Below are 20,229 nucleotides of genomic sequence, written 5' to 3'. Positions count from 1 at the left end.
CTAGTCACTGGGAACTGTTCCCGGACAGCCACTTGGCAATCACTGTGAAGAAACCAGCTACATGCGGGCTCTCAGAGAGCGTCTGGTACCCTGGACAGCTCCCTGGGGAGCAGTCCACCGCTAGGGGGCGGCCTCCAAGAGATGAGTAAGTCTGCCGCTCTGGGGCTCGCTTTCCTTCCAGGCCAGGGCAGGGAGGAGGGCGGGGTGGCGAGAGTGGGGCGGGATGAGGTGGTGTGCCAGTCGGGTGGAGGTTTATGCTCCATGGGTGCGAGACAGAGCAAGCCGCCTGGGTGTGAGTCAGCGCGCCGGTGCTAGGGGGCTTGGTAACTAGTCACGGAATCTCACTCACGCTCCACCCATCCGCTTTACAGTGTGCGCCTGGGTCCCAGGCGTGTGCGCACACTGCACGATGCCAGATTCCAGGCTGTGTGTATTGGTTCAGGGAGATGGCTGGGGATGGGGTGTGTCCTTGTTATGTTCCTATCCTCGGATTAGGGGTATTCTTCACCCTCTGTGGGGTGTTGGGGTGTGTCCGGATTAGGGTGAGCTTGCTCTTGTGCTAGTGCGTGCATGGTGCATGTGTGGATGAGTGTAGTGGAACCGAGTGTCAGGGTTGGGTGCAGGCATCAGCACCCAGGTCTGTCTGGGGTGGGTGTTGGCGTAATCTCGACTCAGGTGTCCAGAAGCCAGAGTGGTGGGGATGTCTAGTCTCCCTCAGGAGTACACAGTGTACCTGGCCACCCTCACCTCACCTCTCCAAGCTGGTCAAGACTCTTTAGGGAGCGGTCCGCATGGGGAGTGCCTGGGGCGATGTTGTACCTGAGCAGAATAAGAGAGTGGGGGTGCAAGGGGCGGGCCAGGTCCCCGGGCGCGGCGCGGGCTCGGGGGACCCGCGCGGCTGACGTCAGGCGACTCCTTAAATAGAGCCGGCAGCGCGCTCCACTCGGCATTTCCCGAGGAGCCTGAACGCGGCCGGCGCCAGCGCCACCGTCCGGTCCGCGCATCCTCCCGCCGGCACAGCCGCGCGGCCACCGAGCGTCCCCTGAAAGGCGCTCCGAGCATCCGGAATGGGGCTTCGGGCGCTGGGCGCGCTCCAAACCCGACGCGCCTGAGAGCCGAAGAGTGCCGGGAGCCGCCCCGCTTCCCGGAGCCCCCATCGCTTAGCACCAGAAGATGCTGGCAATGCAGCCACCCGGTCCCCGAGGAGCCACCGTCTCCGGGACCCCTGGGCACGGTGCTCGCCCAGGCCAGCAACCCCCGGAGGAGAAGGCGTCCCCTACGCCCGACCCACACGGCGGGGACAGCGCCACGCGAGCCCTCTAGGCAATCGCAGGGCCACACAGCAGCTCCGCCGCAGGTGCCACCTCAGAAACCATGACCCCCGGCGCGGGCCCATGGAGCTATGGCCTATAGGGTCCTGGGCCGCGCGGGGCCACCTCAGCCGCGGAGAGCGCGCAGGCTGCTCTTCGCCTTCACGCTGTCCTTGTCCTGCACTTACCTGTGTTACAGCTTCCTGTGCTGCTGCGACGGTCTGGGCCAGAGCCGCCTGCTTGGCGCGCCGCGTTGCCTCCGCAGCCCCAGCGTAAGTGGCCAGAAACTTCTGGCGAAGTCCCGCCCGTGTGATCCCCCGGGGCCGACGCCCAGTGAGCCCAGCGCTCCCAGCGCGCCGGCCGCCGCCGCTCCAGCACCGCGCTTCTCTGGGTCCAACCACTCCGGCTCCCCGAAGGTGGGCACCAAACGGCTGCCCCAAGCCCTCATTGTGGGCGTCAAGAAAGGGGGAACCCGGGCGGTGCTGGAGTTTATCCGTGTGCACCCGGACGTGCGGGCCTTGGGCACCGAGCCCCACTTCTTCGACCGGAACTACGGCCGAGGGTTGGACTGGTACAGGTAAGGGGGCCAACCACAGCTCCACTGTGAGCGCTAGGTCCGCTCCATCCTTGGAGCCACCCCTTGGCTTTTCTTAAACCTGAAAGGGGGTGTGAATGATTACTGTAGGAGGATTACCAAGGAGAACTTCCAGAGACTAGCTCTACACAAGGTTCTTTGAAGTGCAAATGGAAAGGGCATTCCTTCCTGTCTCTGGGGTCCATGGAAAAAAGGGGGGTGTTTCCAGCCAAACACAGGTGCTGGCTGGAAAGCTGGCTTCCGTATCCAGTTTTTAGGGTAGATAGGGCTGCTTGCCCAAGGCGAAGGGTTGTCTGACCACAGTCCTACTCTGGCCTACTCTGAGCTGGTCTTCGCTGATTGGTGGCACCCGAGGCTGAGGAAAGGAAGCCAGGACAAAGGCCTTCTGGGGTGGTTTCTGCCTTGATAGGTTCCTATACTTCAGACAAAATGAGGGTGTGCCCCGAGTTCTTGCAATGAGAAAGGGAACAAGGTCTGACCCTTCGAGAATGCCAGCCTCATCTGCAAATGTTTGCTACTGGGGTTCACTCCCTTAGCCGCTCTAGTCCTGGGTTAGTGAGCTTGGAGGAAAGGAAGGAATCTTGGGTTTTAGTCGTGGCTCTGGCACTTAGATTGAGTAAGTTTCTCAAACTCTGGCAGCCTCTTTTCCCCCATCCATCACAAGGGGCAGGAAAATAGTTCTTGCCCTGTTTGCCTGCCAAGGTTTTTTCAAAGTGTTTGAACGATGTAAAAATGACACTTAGCGTTGGGGGTGCTTTTAAAATAGCAACCAGCAGGAGAAATTTGGAAGACAGGTGGGCACTTAAAACGAAGGCTAGACAGGATCCTAGGAATAGTCAGACATGCCTAGAATGCCCACTCTTCCCTTGGACTTCCGCTGGCTACTGTTCGCCTCAGTGGGTGGTGTCTGGACATACAATGAAGCTTAACTGAGCTGGCAGCCTTCACTCTCCAGTTCTCCAGGGTTCACTGGCCTTCTATACCCTGTGTGGTGTAGACGTGCAGGATAGGTCCACAGAGGGTCTGGAGTATAGCGTATGGACCTTTGAGATGTCAGGGAATCTACCTGGAGATATTCTAGACAGTTCTGCATAGTAATGGAATTGCGGAGAGATGCCATGGTAGCTGACACAGCTGCTGAGGCTATTTCTTTTTATTTTCACACAAAAGGAGACCCTTTAGTCAGTGGACTCATAAACATACTGGACAAAGGATGATTTCATTAGAAAGATGATCCTAAGGAAGTCATAACAAAGAGTTCTGGGTTTTCAAAGAAGGGTAACCCATAGGAGTGACTTGTCACCCTTTTCAGCTAGCCCTGGCCAGCAGTAGCTATGGCTGTTAGGAGCAAGGGATGGGACACATGCTGTCCCCAAGATTCAGGCACATTGTCTGCAGTGGAGCCAATCAAGGGACAGTTGGCACACAGTCAGGTGTGGCTTCATGCCAATGGTGGGCTGATGGCCCACCATGTTTTCTGAACTGTGACCCATGGGTGTTTCATCTAGTTATGTGTTTACTGTCTGAACCAGACCCCAGGGATAGGCTGCAGAAGCACTGAACACTAGTGCCCTGCTGGTCAGCTACTCTCACTGTATGCCAGGGTTTCCTCGATGGAAAACATGAAGATCGTTATGAAACCTTTTTCCTCCAAGAAGTGCTTTTTAAGTGCAAAATATCAAAATTCTGAGCATCTAGCTTTTAGGTAATGTGCTCTCCCATAAACACCTCTATGTTGAGCCCAGGCTCTCCTCTGTTCCTCCCTCCTCCAGCAAACAGCATACCCCAGGCTTCCTTTCTGGAGCCTGTGTCATTCAGGGATGACTGCTTTTTATTTTTAACCTTGGCATGTGTGATTCGAAGCCAGCTTAGCTGTGAACCTTGGAGATGGGAGCCATGCCTTTTTTTTTCCCCCTAGCACATTTCGATTCTGCTAAAATTCTCAGCTGAGTCTTGGTAGGTTTTATTTAACATGAAGCACACTGACAGCTCCACTTCTTTCTCTCCCCTCCCCCACCACATTTCCTTCTTGAAATTTCTAAAGGAAAGATTAGCCTGGAGGTCTGGTCATAACTATGATACCCATCAGTTTCCAAGGAAGGCTGGGAAGTCCTCAGCACTCAGGAAAGGCTTGTGTGTTTTCTACTTCTTTTCCGGGGGGAGGGGCCGGGTGTGTGCAAACCAGCACCTCCCAGGGTCAAGGATTTCACATGGAGATCGCTGTTTCACAAAACATAATATTCTCCCCTACTTGGGCACTGTTTCTCTCTGTTTTATCCTTTATCATCACTTGGGTGACATGCAGCATTTGCAGAAAAAAATGAGGATTCCTGGGAATCTTTGCAGTATGTGTTCAAGGGGTCTTTCACTGTTGTGGCCTGGGTTTCCTGGGGTGGAGCTGCATATGTGCAGTGGAGTCCATGATTCCCTGCCAATTTTGAAGCCCTGGAGCACTTTTTAGGCCAGAAGGTCTATATGCAGACAGACAATGGGGAAATAAGAATCACCACCTTCAAGCCACAGGTGAGACTTCTCCTCTGTGAAGACAGAGTTGATATAGTCAGAGAGACAGCATCAGAAAAAGGGACAAGCCTACAGAGCCCTCACCTTCTTTATTCCTAGGTCCTAATCCCTTCTTGGGAACCTCTAATCCAGGCCACCTTCAGAAAGTCTAGCCCTCTGCAGGGGAATTCCTCTAAGACCCTTCTGTAATCTCATTTCTGGCTCTTACCTCACCTGTGTGGCTGGCCTGAGGTCCCCTCTTCAAATTTCCTCCCAGATACAGCATATGGATCTGTAGGGGTGCAGGGTGGGAGCCACTATCTGCTCAGAAGAGAAGGAAAAGTTATACTAGGTTGATGATGGCCCTATGGCAGAATCCACTGTTAAAGGCCAGAGATGACTTCTTTAGATGCTGTACAATTTGGAAAGGCGTGATGGCCCTGAGTTTCAGCTGCCTTCTCATGGAATGGAGCCCATAATAATTATCCTGGGTTTGAAGAATGAACCTTGAAACACTGCATATGAAAGTTCCATGGGAAAATTTTTGTTATATAAAGATAAGCAAGACAAAGGTGTTATTACTATTGTCACAATTACTGCTGTTTTGCTACCAATATTGCTGTTATTGCCATTAATGTTACTGCTAACACAAATGCTAGTGCTGTACTTGTTGCTGCCTCCAAATGGGGGCTGAAGAACACATTGCTAAATAGTTTCACACTTCACCTTTTCCGTGTGTGTGTGGTGTATGTGTGTGTCTGTGAGTACAGGCACACGTGTGAGCATATGAATGGACGCTAGAAGTTGAGTCATTTTCCTCCTTGTTTTTTGAAACAGGGTCTCTCACTGAACCTGGAACTCACTGATTCCACTAGGGAGGATGACGAGCAAGCTCCAGGGAAATGCCCCCTCAGGAAAGAGATCACAGGCACTGGCTACTGGGTTTTGGGTTTTGTGTGATTTCTAGGGACCCGAACTGACCCTCTCATGCTTGTGGGCGCTACAAATCCTTTACCAACTGAGCCACTTCCTCAGCCCATACTTTCCTTTTTTCTTACTTCCTTTCACCCCCTCCATTCTTTCCCCCCTCCCTTCCTTGCTTATTGCTTTCCCCTCTCTCCCCATCATCTTCTCTTTCCTAACCTTGCATTGATAAAATTTCACCTCATATTCTGCATACCTATTTACCCACCTTTAAAAATGAGAATGATGACTGACTTGGTGTTTTTACATCATATATAAAGCATGTACAACACCTTATGTGGAAACATTCAACAGACCTAAGATTTCACATAAGATACTATTGTTTTTACCAAAGTTCACCTCCAATAAAGCCTATTCGGTATGATCATCATTTATAAAGAAATATAAATGGCGTTGTGTCCAGGAGTGTTTAGGGTTCAAGAGGAAGGTGAGTCTTGTTTCAAGCATCTCAGTTTTGCTAGCACTATGTGTTGGCAGGCTGTACATGTGGAGAGGAAGAGAGTCTAAACTCATTAAAATGACAACAGGAACAAGTTAATACATGACAATTGACTCTGCACCAGTGTCCAAATGTTGATAGATGAACTTGTTATAAATGTTAGACTCCATCTCACATCTCTGCTTACTTTCTTGCTCAGCATCGGTGTGTTCTTGGGACTGTATAACAATCAGACACAGGATTTGCCCCAGAGATGATGGTCTAAGTAAGACAAAGAATGAAAAGCACAGAATGAAATCTACCACATTATCAAGCTCATCCAAACCAGTGACTCATATGTAACAGCAAAGCCAGACTCTGGCTCAGCAAGCATTAGGAGGGAGCCCACAGGCAAGAGACAGGGGCTTTCTGCATGAAGAAGAGAGCACAGAAGGCTTTGCAGCCTTATAGAAAACTGTTCAACACACAAAACAGAAAGACCTCTACTCACTGGGTGTACAGGTGATCTGTGACACCCCAGCCCCTACATATGTGTGGTCTCCTGTAAAACATCTTTCTGTATGAGAAGTTTTCCTACCAAAGTCCAGGGCAGTGTGACACATTCTGAATAAATGAAACCATTGAGTCTGGAAACCCCCGTCTGTCAGCCTTGCAGCACACTGGAGGTATATTAGTTAGTTCCACATGTGTACAGTTCTTCTCAGGCTCCAAGGAACATTCAAAATGAAGAAGCTGACGTTGCTCCAGGAGGGCTTGGGAGGGAAGAGTTGCTCTTACCTTTCTCTGGAGCCTCAAGGGACTGGAGAAGCTGGGAACAAAGACTTGGATGTCCCAAAAGCCTTTGATTGAGCTTGTAGAGTGAAGAAGATCCTTCGAGGCCCTAAGATTTTCACCAAATTCACACTGTTAAGACTGTTTGTGATGTTAAAATAGAAAAAAAGTGTCATTTAATAGAGAAAACAAGAAGCATAGCTGGGTTTTTTTGTTTGGTTTTGTTTTTAACTTTTCTGAGATTAGAATGCTTACAATGAATGGTAGATGTCCTGGCTTCCATGAAACACTCTGCTTCCACCTTGGTTGCAGAACTGCTCCTCACCAAGTTGTCTTCTGCCTTGAAGTGTGGCTTCACCACTGAGATCCATCAGTCTTCCCAAGGACCACTGTCTACATGGAAAATCTCCAACATGGTATCTCTACTGCCAGCAGCAAGGGGTCTCTGTTGGGAGGTTTATTCATTTTTAAATTTCCAGTGTTACCCATGTCATCTTCCTGAAACCATCTATTTTACAACTAAGGAAGGTGTGGGGCAGATGCCCACCAGAGATGCTCCTCTGTGATGTTCTCCATGGGCAGCTATAATGAGGCACTTACTTATATAGACCAGGAAGCATGCCCTAAGAGCCCCTATCTGTTCTGGTGCACAGTCAATGCCAATAGGTGCTGTTTCCTGAGTGATTGTTAATGTTCTCTGCAGCCAGTATTCAGCAGTGTTGAATAGCATTCTTCCCTTGGTTAGCCCTCCATGAATCATTGCTGAATGATTGAGTGACAGAGTGGGTGTGGAGGGGCGGAAGCACACAGCTCCTTATTGATCCAGATCTGCTGGAGGACTTGGAGGGGAGGCCAGCTCTCTGTGTGATGGCTCACAGCCAGTGGGCATAAAAGAGGGAGGTAGATAAGCAGATACTAGGGCTGTGAGTCAGGCCAGAGGGGTCTAAAAGTTCATGCAGCCAAACTAAGTCTGTGGCACCCACCATTTCCCCCAGAGCTAACTCTGAGGTAGGTTAATCCATTTATTTGTCAAACGCCCACCATTGGCCAGGCTCAGTGCCAGGCTGCTGTGGGCTGGCTCTGCTGCCACTCTTCTCTCCTAATGGGCTGCACTGATGGGCTGAAGTGCTTTGTAGTCCATGAGCAGCTTGACAAGGTGGGTAAAAGCCACCAGTGAGTGGAAATAACTTAGCATTTCAGAGGTAATTGCTGCCTGTCAGGCTACACAGCTGGGCTGTTGGTCCAATGCTTCACTCCCCAGGGCTTTCTCTGTGGGATAATGGGACAGGGTGAGTAACTGAAGGCTCTGCTCGAGCACATTCTCTCAGGAGACATGGCCAGATGTGCTGGTTTGGTCATGGGCTTTGGCATCTTGTAGGGCTCCTATGTACACATTAGCTGTTGTGTCTTCCTAAATTTTCAACAGGAGAAGCTAGCAATGGTTCTTTCTCAGTGCCTACAGCTCCTCCCATCTTTGCTCTAGGTGGGGTCTAGGGGGACTTCCCACGACCATCTTCCAATTCATGGTAGAGCTCCCATTTTGGAGGGACGAATCCACCATTTTCTAGAGTTCAGTCATTATATTGCACCACCTCTACTGTCATTTCCTTAATATTCATGTTTCACTGATCTCATTTAAACTTGTAATGGTGTTTAGCTAAGAATGAGTATAGTGTGGGAGAGGGAGGCTTGGTCCATGAATACTAAATTAGAGGTAGGAGTACAAGGCGCTGGTAAGAGATTGCATTGTAGAGTAAATAAAGATAACAATAATGTATTCCACTATTAAAAAAAAAAACTAGGAGAATTTTGGATGCTCCACTATAAAGAACTGATAAATAAGGAGATGGATATATTTAACCTGACATGCATATGACACAATGTATATGTGTATTAAAATATCAGTTGGTAATTAATCCCTCCTTATGTTAGGCTTTGGTTACTGTAACAAACTACCAGAGATAAGCAACTTTAAGAAGGAAAATGTTGATTTTGGCTCACATTTTTAGAGGTTTCAGTTCACCGTTGATTGTTCTATTCTTATGGTGCATGCAAACTAGGAAGAGGAAGACCTAGTCTCAGAGCAGGGAACACAGGAGACAGAGTGAAAGGGTCTAGATTCCTGCTATTCTCTCCAAGAACACGTGTCAGGGACCTAACAACTTCCACAGTACCCAACCTCTTTTAAAAAGTTACTTCTTTTATTTTTTGAGATTATATTATAGTTGCATCATTTCCCCCTTCTCTTTTCTTCATCCAAATACTCTCTTGCTCTCTTTCAAATCCATGGTCCCTTTTTTCTGTTATTTGTAGTTACATGTATGTATGTATGTATGTATGTATGTATGTATGTATGTATGTATGTATGTTCTTAAATACATAAATATAAATGACTCAGTTTGCATAATGTTAATTGTATGTATGTTTTCATGACTCATCATTTGGTATTGGATAACTAATTGGTGTGCTCTTCCCTTGGGAAGACTATTTCTCCTGATCTCAACATTCTTTAGTTGCCTGTAGTTCTTTGTGTAGGGTTGGGGCTTCCTGGGCTTTTCCCCACATCCGTGTTAGCGTGTCTATTGTTGCTATCCTTGTTCATGTCATCTTTAGGCAGTAATGTTGGTGACATTTCATACATGTAGCTCCTGATGTTGCTAGGAGACACAATCTCACAGTAAACTCCATGCTCTGCAGTCTTTCTGCCCTCTCTTCTGCAATGTGTCCTGAGCCTTGGATGCAAGAGTGTTTTGTAGAGGTATCTGTTGGTACTGGGATCTACAACTCTGTGTTTTGATTGGCTTAGGTTTTCTGTAAGGCTCTCCAGAGGTCTGTCACAAAGAGAAATTAACTTGATAAGGAGCAAAAACTACACTTATATGTGGGTGTAAGGGCCAATATTTTCAATGTAGTTAGGGATCCTTCTGTGGCAGTTGTAGGTTCTCCTCTAAGACCCATGACTTCACTAGCCCTGGGCTGTTGGCTAGGTTCCAGTAGCAGGAATGATCTCTCTCTTGTTGAGTGGGTCTTCAGACTAATTAGAGAGCTGTTGGTTACCACCTAGGCATGTGTCCCACTACTACACCTATGGTTTGCTGACCGTTGGTGAGGTTCATGGCTATCATAGCTGAGTAGGACAGTTGGTTGCTTCCCACCTTTGGAACCTTGCTTGCTTGGTGCCTTCTGGTACTATGAAAGCTAGTTCTTAGTAGGAGAGTTTCAGGTCAGTTCCAGTTCAGGGGCCCCTGGGCCCTGTAGGACCCCTGATGTAATTTAAAAAGCTGTGAGTGAGAAAAAGATGCCATGTGACAGAACTCACATCATGGAGGGTTTTTTTTTTTTTATTAGGGTAAAAAAAAGGGAATGGGAAAGGGAGGAAGGGAACTGGGCGGGGGGGGGGGGACTGGCCCCTGGGGATAGGAGCAATGAAGAGAAAAGAGAGACAGGGTAGAGAGAGAAGAGAGAGAGAGAGAGAGAGAGAGAGAGAGAGAGAGAGAGAGAGAGGAACAGAGATAAAGAGACAAAGATGGGAGGTGGGCAGGGCCCTTTTAAAAGGGAACATAATGAATGTGCACAAGAGGTGCTCTTAGCGCCTGAAGCTGAGGACATGTCCTGTCAGAACCCTATGACAGCCCACTACAGATGCCTGAATACTAACAACCCTATCTCTAAAAGTTACCACCACTACCAGAAACACCAAGCCTTAAATACATGGTCCTTGAGAAGCATTTTCTAGATCCAAATCATGCTGCCATCTATATATACATTTTAAAATATTTTATGCATCAACTAAAAAATAAACTTAATTTTAAAAATTATATAATCTTACATGTTAAGGAGTTTATGGAGGGAGTTAGTGGAAAGAAATAGCGAGTGGATATAATCATATATTGTATATATGAATAAAATTCTCAAGCAAAGGAAAATTATAATCTTTCATCAAGAATGAGGCTTCATCTTTTTAGTTCCTATTTTAGAGTAAATAGCACACTTTTAATATATGGATGTAATGCAACTCAAAAGAGACAAAGGGCAGTCCTACATGCCTCATCTTTTGGATTCCTTTTTTGAGACGAAATGACAAAATCCCCATTTTGTGGATCCCTTTAATGATGTTATCCATTTGTAAACCTAACATATTCTATGCAAATACATTTCAAGTAAATACATTTACAAAGCAACTTTGTTTAAATAAACCTCCCTAAATGGAAAGCCAGAATTACTTTCTGAAAGTGATCTCAAAGCAGACAGCTTAGAAACAAAGTCATGCTATTGAGTTTTTAACCAAAGAGCATGCACTGCTCCAAGCCTACAGCAGTCAGTCTCTGTCTTTAGTGGGGATACCAGGAGACACTAAGGAAATATTGGCATCAAGCTGAGACTTCCTTTCTTGATGTGGTGCAGTGGAATTGTGCAGGTTATGCAGGACACACAAGACATGACCAACATCAGGAGAAACATGTCTGAAGTTTATAAAAAATCCAATTTAAGTGAGTGCATTGGTGTCTCTGGGTTTTTTAGGTTCCTATGAAGTATTAATGATTGGGAGAGAAAAGCAAAATGAAAACTCAGAACACATGCAAGTGTTAAGAGAAGTGTTCCCCCAATGATCTACTTCTGGAAGCTAGGCTTCACTTCCTACAGCTTCCAGACCCTTCCAAATTAGTGTCACCATCTGAAAACCAAGCATGCAACATCTAAAACTGTGGGAGGCATGTGATACTAAAATAATAATTTTGTGATAGTCAATATGATAACTAAGGCAGTTACTGAATAATGGGTGGGTAGCATATACAGTGTGGATACACTGCATAAAAGGACGATTTACTTTCCACTTAGAATACACAAGGGTGGAAATGCCATTGTGTAGGTGGACTTTTCTTCATGCCACAAGCTCACAAATATTGACAAGGAGACTTATTATTAATTATGAAAGGCTGGCCTTAACTTAGGATTTCTCCCAATTAGTTCTTATAACTTAAGTTAACCTGTTTTTATTAATCTACATTCTTCCACATGGCTTGGGTACCTCTCCTCTGTACTAACTTCTTCAGTGTCTAACTTCTTCAGTGTCTTGTTGGCATCTCTCTTATGCCTAGATTCATTCCTAGATCCTCTCTCTGCCTGGAAGTCCTGCCTAGCTATTGGCCATTCAGCTCTTTATTAAACCAATTACAGTGGCACATCTTCACACAGTGTAAACAAACATTCCCAAACACCCTCGTGTTATACCTTGTAATGAACAATTAACACTTGCAAATTGTTTTATTCTGGGATTTCTTATTTAATAAGTTTAAATCACACTGCACAAGAAACTGCACAAAGCCAAACCATAGACATGGGTGATGATCATGGGTATTTGTAAATGGCAATCAAATGCCCAGACCCTGAAATCAGGAAGACTGTGTTGGCGTCTCTGCTCCACCATTTGCTGGGTATGTGTCTACCTACCCATTGCTTCTCTTTGGCACAGTGTTCCATGTGTGCACTGGGTCTCAACAATACTGAGTTTCTCAAAGGGAAGCAATCAGTGTTTGATGGGCAATAAAAGTGCTTCAAGCACTTCATGTATGAAAAATGTCCAATAAGTATTAACCATATTTATTGACCATTGATACTGTCATTGAGATTTTATTTATTTCAATACTAATGACACAAAGAACAGAACACAGGTCCTGCATCTTGGCTTCTCACATGGTGGGGTTTTGAGATGCCTATGACAGTTTCATACACAAGCAGAGTGTACTGCAGCAGAAGTACTAGGAGAATAAGGGTAGAATGGAAAAGAGATGGAATCTAATCAGAGGAAGGCTTCCTGGAGGAGATGATGTGTGATCTGAACCCTAAAGAGCAGACAGTCATAGATGATGTTGACTGAGCAGACAGAGAGGTGTCCTGGTGGGGATGTGTGTCTAAACATACCCATCCCATAATTTCTCTTCTGGAGACTCTGGAATCACAACACCAGTGTCATCCACTTAGTGATCATTCGTTATGTGTCAAACATTGACTAAGCCTCAGAATGGGCATGGGGGCATCCTCTAGTAAGGAGCTGAATGGGAAATAAAGTCAGGAAGACCTGAGCAACAGAAACTCCCAGCACCTGTGTGGCCACAGGGGCGGGGCTCCCATGAAGGGCAGGGCATTGAGAAGCTTTTCAATTGAGGACTAAGCTTAAGGTAGTTTTCTGCTGCTTTTGTCTCTACTGGGATTTTTCCTTTCACAGTGTTCTATAGATTTGGTTCTTTTTGTAACATGGGTCTCAGATGATATGTGTGTCAAAAACAAAAGGAAGCCAAACATATCCCTCCTTTGCCACCTACTGGAAGCCAACTTCCCTTCCTCACCCTTCTGTAACTTTCTTCACTGCCTTATTTTGTCTACTGCAGGCTTCTTGTTACAATTCAAATGTATCTTGATCGCTCTCTCTCTCTACTTTGAAATCTCCCTGGGTGCAGAGACCTTGCCTGTTTCATTTATTCTGACATCCCACAGCTCAGTGTGGAGCCTGACACACAGTAGGTCCTCAAGAAATATTAGTTGAGTGAATATTTGAAGCATGTGAGGCATGTCTGAGATCATGAGTCTGTCCAGAGGCCACCAGTAACTTACATCCCTTTATTTGGATTGCCATATGGTCTCTAACAGGGTGATAAGAATATAGAACCTATGTGTTTGGGACTTGATCATCATGTCATCAGATGCCTATTGAGCACCTACTATGTACCAGGCTCTATAGTGGTTACTGGAGAGAGGGAACGCAGTGAAACATACAGACAAAAGCCCATATCCTCTGCAGTCAACAACCAAGATAGGTCTGTGTCAGATGATGCTAAGTGTGACCGTGAAAATACGAGAAGGGTAGAAAGGTGTTGGTAGGGACAAGGGACTGCAGCTGTCATTGGTTAGTGTTTAGAACAGGCCTCTCTGAGATGGTATTTGAGCTAAGACCTGAAGCTGGTATAGAGACAAGGAACACTATAATGTAGTGGAAAGAACCTTCTAGCAGAGAGAAAAGCAAATGCAAAGCTTCTGATGGCATCCAGGACAGTGGAGTAATGGCAAAAACCTTCAAGACCAGGGAGGTCACAGTGGGTTCTGCAAGGGGGAGAAACATGTAATGAATTCAAAGAGCAGCTTGGGACAGATTAGGCAGGGCCTTAGAGGCTCCTGCAAGAGCCTTGAGTTCTTCTCTGAGTTGACGAGAAGGAGCTGGGTGGCTGGAGTTTTGGGCTCCTGTGATCCGATTTTTTGTTTTTGCTTTTAGACAGGTTCTCATGCATCTCAGTCTAACTTTAAACTTGCCATGTAGCCAAGAATGACCTTGAACTTTGGATTCTCTTATCTCCATCTTCTGGGATGCTGGGACCACAGGGGCACACCGTGTCTGGTTTTTATGCAGCACTGAGGACAGAACCAGGGCTTTGTGCAAGCTAGGCAAGCACTCTACCCACTGAGTTACATCCCCAGCTCCTGACTTGTTTTAACAGGCTCTCCTGAGCTGCTGTGATAGGGAGAGCAAGGCCAGAGCAGGAATGGAGAAGGCTGCTGCAATGGTAGTGGTGGACAGAGAAGCCCTGTAGCAGATGCCCAACATGGTCTGAAAATGTGATTTCAGGATTGATTGATGAGAGCTAGGTGTGTGGGATGAGTTGAGCAATATGGTGATTGTGACAGTGAGGGTGATGAAGGTCATGCTGCTGTTGGGCGCAATGGCTGAGCTACAGTGCATCTGCGGTTTCTCTCTGTTAAGCTTTTAAAGTTCATTGCAAGTGGCAGGCTGAGGTTTGAACCTAACCCTTTGAAATCCAGTCCATGGTCTGACTTTTCAAACATCCCTCCACAAGTGTGGATGAACTAACCAAAGAATGTTGTTCAACTGTAACCTGGATTCCCAAGTAGGTGGACAATGGCAGAGCACCTATTCCTAGAGGTCTTTGGGTCCCGTTTTTAAAAATGGAGTGTTTGGATAATCTCTTGACTTCCTTTGAAGGATCTTGTCTATCCCCAAAAAGGCACATGTCACTTGTGTGAGCCACCCAGATTCTCCACTCTGTTCTAGCTCCACCCACAGTTGTGACGAAATAGTTGTCTTGATGACATTACCAGATCGGAGACCAATGCCTGTGATTTCCTTCCAGAAGAACTGAACACTAGCGTGGCTCTAAGAAAATCGGGTTCCAACTCTCCTGGACTTGCCCCAAGCTGCTGAAGCATAGGGAATGTTCTCTGCCTTGGCAGCCTCTTTGCAGCATGTTTCTGCTTTGATGGCTTTAATGAAGATATGAAATCATCTAACAGCTTTCATTTTGCTCAGGCGAGATGGCTTAAAGTGGAGGCAGCATTTCCCAGGATCAATCCCCATCTTCAGAAGTGGTTGGTTAAACTCTCTGCAGTTATAGCAACTTCTCACCGGAACGGTGTGGGATCTGAATTATTAATTCTGTGAAAAATGAGTTAAGTTGCCGCAGAGCTCTGTAGTGGCACCAGCCCCCATTCTGGGTGCCTTTCTCATATTTCTCCACTATGAGCATCTCGGTTAACCAGAAATCCTAGGTAAAATGGCTAGATCTCTCTGTGTTAGTCATTTTGCTGAGAGAAAGAACTATGTCAGTTTTTTTTTTTTTTTTTTTTGAGACAGGCACTCTGTCAAAGGCATTTACAGATTCTTGAACTTGGGACTCATTCAAATGACAACTGTGTAAATAAGGTTACATCTGAGCACCTCTACTGGTTGACTGGTGTCGAAAGATGTATGTAGAAGGATGGGGACACCCTGAGCTATTGGAAAAATGGTTTTGGAAGCTGAAGGCAGGGATTGGGCCGCACGGAGTGGCTAGACAATGTTTTAAAATGGAGTGTTTTCATGGGCTTTGGGGTAATAAATGAATGAGTGATGTTGGTGTGAGCCAACAAAAATCAGGGGCTCATCCCTAAGACCTAAGTCCATTTAAACATTTTTGTATAACCAAATATTCACTTATGTCTCTCTTCTTCCCTCTCTTCTTCCCTCTCTTCCTCCCTTTCCATCCCTTCTTTCTCTTCCTTCCCTCTCCCTGCCGTCCTTCCTTCCATTCCTTCATTAAAAAGGCCTTTATAATATATCTTTATAATATAGTAGATATGGTGGTGCACACCTATAATCCCAGCACTGAGGAGTCTGAGTAGGGAGTCATAAGTTAGGGGGCAGGCTAGGCTATGTAGCATGTTCAGGATAGTCTGGGACACAGAGCAAGACCCTGCCTGGAAAACAGATGGTGAACCCTCCATTTGTAATTGTGTTTACTGATTCAAAACTTCTTACAAAAATAGTGTGTGGACAGGGTATTATTGGGTATCGTGGTTTGAAAGAAAACGAATCCCAAAGGAAGTTGTACTATTAGGAGGCATGGCCTTATTGGAGGAAGTGTGTCACCATGGGGGAAGACTTTAAGGCATCTCTTGCTCAAGCTTCCCTCAGCATGACAGTCAGTCAACTTCCTGCTGTCTTCTGGTCAAGATGTAGGACTCTCAGCTCCAGCACCATGTCTGCCTGCATGCTTCCATGTTACCCATCATGATGATAATGGATTGAATCTCTGAAGCTGTAGGTGAGCCACCCCAATCAAATATTTTCTTTATAGGAGTTTCCAAGGTCATGGTGTCTCTTCACAGCAATAGAAACCCAAAACTAAGACACAGGGTCACCTGTCTTTTTAAAACTTGGAGAGTGGGCTTCAGAAGCAGACACCACTGGCCCTCTGCTACTGACATACTGTGATGTGTGTTGCCCCATTCGGCTAAGCCTTGGTTTCTTTTATATGAACTGAAGGTCTCAAGTGCTCTTACCCTATAGTTCTCTGAAATAAGTCAACCTAACACACAGTATTAGATTTTATTGTCACTCTCATTGGTCCTTTTTCCAGAGTTGTGGTTGAAGCAGGTGTGATTATCAGTTAGCTTATGGCTATGCCAAGAAGAAAACAGACTTCCACTGTCATAATGTGGACTTTTGTCAGTGTGTGGAAAGCTAGGGTCTTCTCAGTTGGGCCAGTGAGAAAGGAAACAATCCAGAGTCAGGATGACACATGTTTGAAGAAACCCATTTGGTTCTATTCCTTGACCCCAGGGAGAGAGCCAGCAGTCTCTCTGCTCCTCCTTGTCAGTCATGTTCATTCTCATAGCATCCTTTTAGGATGATGAATTTGTGATACTGTCACTGTCCCAAGCTACTTCTCCATGAGACAGAAGCTCTGCAAAGTCTGGTCACTCCTCAGGCTCATGGTGTCAAATTTACAATGGCTCAGTTTCTCCATTCTTCCACACTTCTCTTGTCACCAGCATCTGGATGAGACAGGTTCATATTTTAGACATGATCTTACTTTCAGTGAATGTCAAATGCCCACTGATTCTGGATGTTTGATAGATGGAATCCATCCTGGAGAAAGAGAACTTCTTGACAAGAAGAGGTCTTGGGATATTCAGGGATGGACCATAAAGATCATCCTAGAAGAATCTTTGTGGATCAGTACTCACCATGTACAGAAAGATAGAGGAACATTGGAGTTTGGGGGGTAAATGAGGCTGGAGAAAGAAGAGAGTCATGACCAGAAAAGGCAGACACAGTTCAAGAACAAATGGGCTGCCAAGGTTAACATGGATTTCTTTAAAACCAAGTGAAGCATTAGTGTTAAAGATGGTACAAAAAATGGTACATTGTAGTTGTGTGCTCAGCACTAGGAGCCATCAATGGACAAGCCAAAAGTCACCCAGGTTACATCCTGCCTCTAAGACAATGTCCAAATACCTCCACATTCATGAGGCTCTCAGAGATCTTCCTAGAAGCTAATATTTGTTTCCCAACCTTCATTTCTGTGCCATCTTCAAGACTTAATTTTTCATGTACCCACAAATATCATTTACTTTATACTCTATTAATGACCTCTCATCATTTTTGCTCTTCTACATTACTTAAAATGAAACTTTAGGAGGCTGGGAAGATGATTCAGTCTTGAAATTACTGGCTACACAAGGATAAAGACCTGAGGTACATCCCCAGACTATGTCAAAAAGACAGGTAAAGTGGCATGCCCTGTAATCTCAACACTGGAGTGACAGAGACAAGAGGATCCTGGGGACTTGCTGCCCAGTTTCGGTGAGCTCCAGATTCAATGAGAAATTGCACCTCAAAAAAATAAATAAGGCAGGGGCTGGAGAGATGTCTCAGAGGTTAAGAGTACTTACTGCTCTTCCAGAGGACCTTGGTTTGATTTCCAGCACCTACAGTTCAGAATCATCTATAACTCTGGTTTTGATGCCATCTTCTGGCCTCTTTGGGCATTAGACATATATATGGTGAACAGACATGCATGCAGGCAACACATACACTATAATAATAATAATAATAATAATAATAATAATAATAATAATAATTATAATAATTTTATCTTTAAAAGCAAATAAGGTAGAGAGTAACTGAGAAAAATATATGACATCAACATTTGACTTCTACATGAACATGAACATAAGTGCAGGTGACGCTGTACAAGTGTACACGCGCACACACAAACACACACACACACAGAGAGAGAGAGAGAGAGAGAGAGAGAGAGAGAGAGAGAGAGAGAGACAGGGAGAGAGAAATTTTTGCCAGAAATGGAAAGCAATCAAGATAATAAACACAGTCATCACCAAACCATGAACTTAGTGCTGGTCCAACACTGTTGGCTGCCATGCTCTGTTGGCCACCATGCTCTGCCTGAGGCAGCCTTTCCTTGTTGAGGAGGAAAATAAAAAATAATCAGATGTTTGGGAATGTAGCTCAGTAGTAGAATGCTTGCCTAGCACATGTAAGGCCTCAACACACACACACACACACACACACACACACACACACACACACACACTTAGAGAGCTATCAACAGCATTCTAGCAACTAAGACTTTCTCCATGATGCAAGTAGGAGACTCAAATGCAGTGAAACAGGAAAGCTAATTACTTGCTAATGATATGATTGAGTGGTAGTAAAGTGACTCTGTGTAGCACTTCACTTTTTAAGCGTTAGTGCTGAGTCTCCCACATTTTGGAAAGTGCTGACCCACCCCCACCCTTCTGCCTTTGGTGTCACCGTATTACTGTATCATATTTAGTTGTCATGGTCCATCAACAGCTTGGGAGGGACTGGCTGACATTACCAAGTCTGAGTGGTTTAAAAAGCTGTGATTCTGATTTAAATTGCAAATAGATGGGGCATCATGGGAAAGCGAACACAGCCGTGAAAAATGGGAGGAAAAGATCCAGCTTGGCAGTATTTTTAGATCTCCCCCTGATCGGTTTTGCATAATTTGTATCTGGACTTTGGCTTCAGTAAGTTCCAATCTTTACTCGCTAATACGTTCACTTAGGGCTAACCCAACATTTCCTCCCAATCGCTCTGAAATCACCTGTGTAAAACTTTTGTGAAATTCTCCTTAAAAACACAGTGACTTGGATGGGTCTCAGAGGTATCACGCACGCATGCACGCCATGCTGAGTGAGAAGAAGGTTATGTACTGTGTGTTTCCTGTTATATATGACACTCTCAAACAGGCAAACCAATGATCTAGAGAAAAACCTAGTGGTTGCCAGGGCTTAGGACAGTAAGGTGAGGTGCCTAGAAACAGTCAAGTTGGAGGTATTCTGTCCTAAGACAGTGGTTCTCAACTTTCCTAATGCTGTGACTCTTCAAAACAGTTCCTCATGTTGCAGCAACCCCCAACCATAAAATTATCTTGTTGCTACTTCATAACTGTAATTTTACTACTGTTATGAATCATAATGTAAACATCTGATATGCATTATATCTGATATGTGACTCCTGTGAAAGGGGTCATTTGACCCTCAAGGGGTCATGACCTAAGAGACCCACTGTCCTGTATCCTGGCTGGGGTGTTAGTCAAACAAACCCATACGTTACCATGTGTACATGTATAGATGGGAACAGCTCTACGAGGGCTAATTGGGTTAAGAAAAAAGGAAATTAAAATTGAGACAAACAAGTAGGGACTTAGGAGGGAATGGGGTGGATTTGATAAAACACATTGCATACATGTGTGAATTCTCAAACAATAAATAAAAAATATATTAAAATGAAAACCGAAAGGGTTGGGGATATATCTCAGCGGTGGAAACTTTAGCTAGCATGCATGAAGCCTTGGGCTTAAACTTAGCAGGACCAAACAAACAAACAAAAATCATAGCAAAGAATACCCAATGGAAGTCCATTTTATAGTATATTTTCAAAGATAAAATTAGAAAGGAAAATATTAGAAACATCCCTAACTATAGGGCTCAGTAGAATGCGAGTCCTGAGTCCTAACTATCTGAGGGATAGTTCTTTTTTTTTCTTCTGAGTTTCTAACTTTTCCTAACTTTCACCCTTGTTATCTATTATCTTCAAGGCTTCAGGTTGCATTAAAATCTTACTCCACATGTACCTTCCTGAATAACACAAAGGTGTGAAGCCAAGGCTGGGTGAGCCCATTGTGGTGAAGGCTCTATGGCAGAGAGCCTAATGGCTGAGCTACAAGCATTCTCTTTCTTGTTCACCCTCCCTTCTGTCATGAGTCCACAGAGTAGAAACCAAAACCTCTATAATGCTACCTTCTGGC

At 45.4% G+C, this 20,229-nt stretch overlaps 1 protein-coding gene across 1 annotated transcript in view; it reads left to right on the top strand.

Annotated features, from left to right (window-relative positions):
- The first annotated feature begins 1,402 nt into the window (after positions 1-1,402).
- Positions 1,403-20,229, top strand: part of Hs3st2 (heparan sulfate-glucosamine 3-sulfotransferase 2) — a 102,945-nt gene continuing 84,118 nt past the window's right edge. Inside the window, exon 1 of the mRNA XM_027410352.2 lies at positions 1,403-1,887. Coding sequence (XP_027266153.2) covers positions 1,403-1,887 — 485 coding nt within the window. The remainder of the gene's footprint in view (positions 1,888-20,229) is intronic.

This window comes from Cricetulus griseus, chromosome 3 (genome assembly GCF_003668045.3).
Source record: "Cricetulus griseus strain 17A/GY chromosome 3, alternate assembly CriGri-PICRH-1.0, whole genome shotgun sequence".
Lineage (NCBI taxonomy): Eukaryota > Metazoa > Chordata > Mammalia > Rodentia > Cricetidae > Cricetulus > Cricetulus griseus.
The sequence above is the reverse complement of the archived record's forward strand: the minus strand, read 5'-3'. Positions and strand labels throughout refer to the sequence as shown.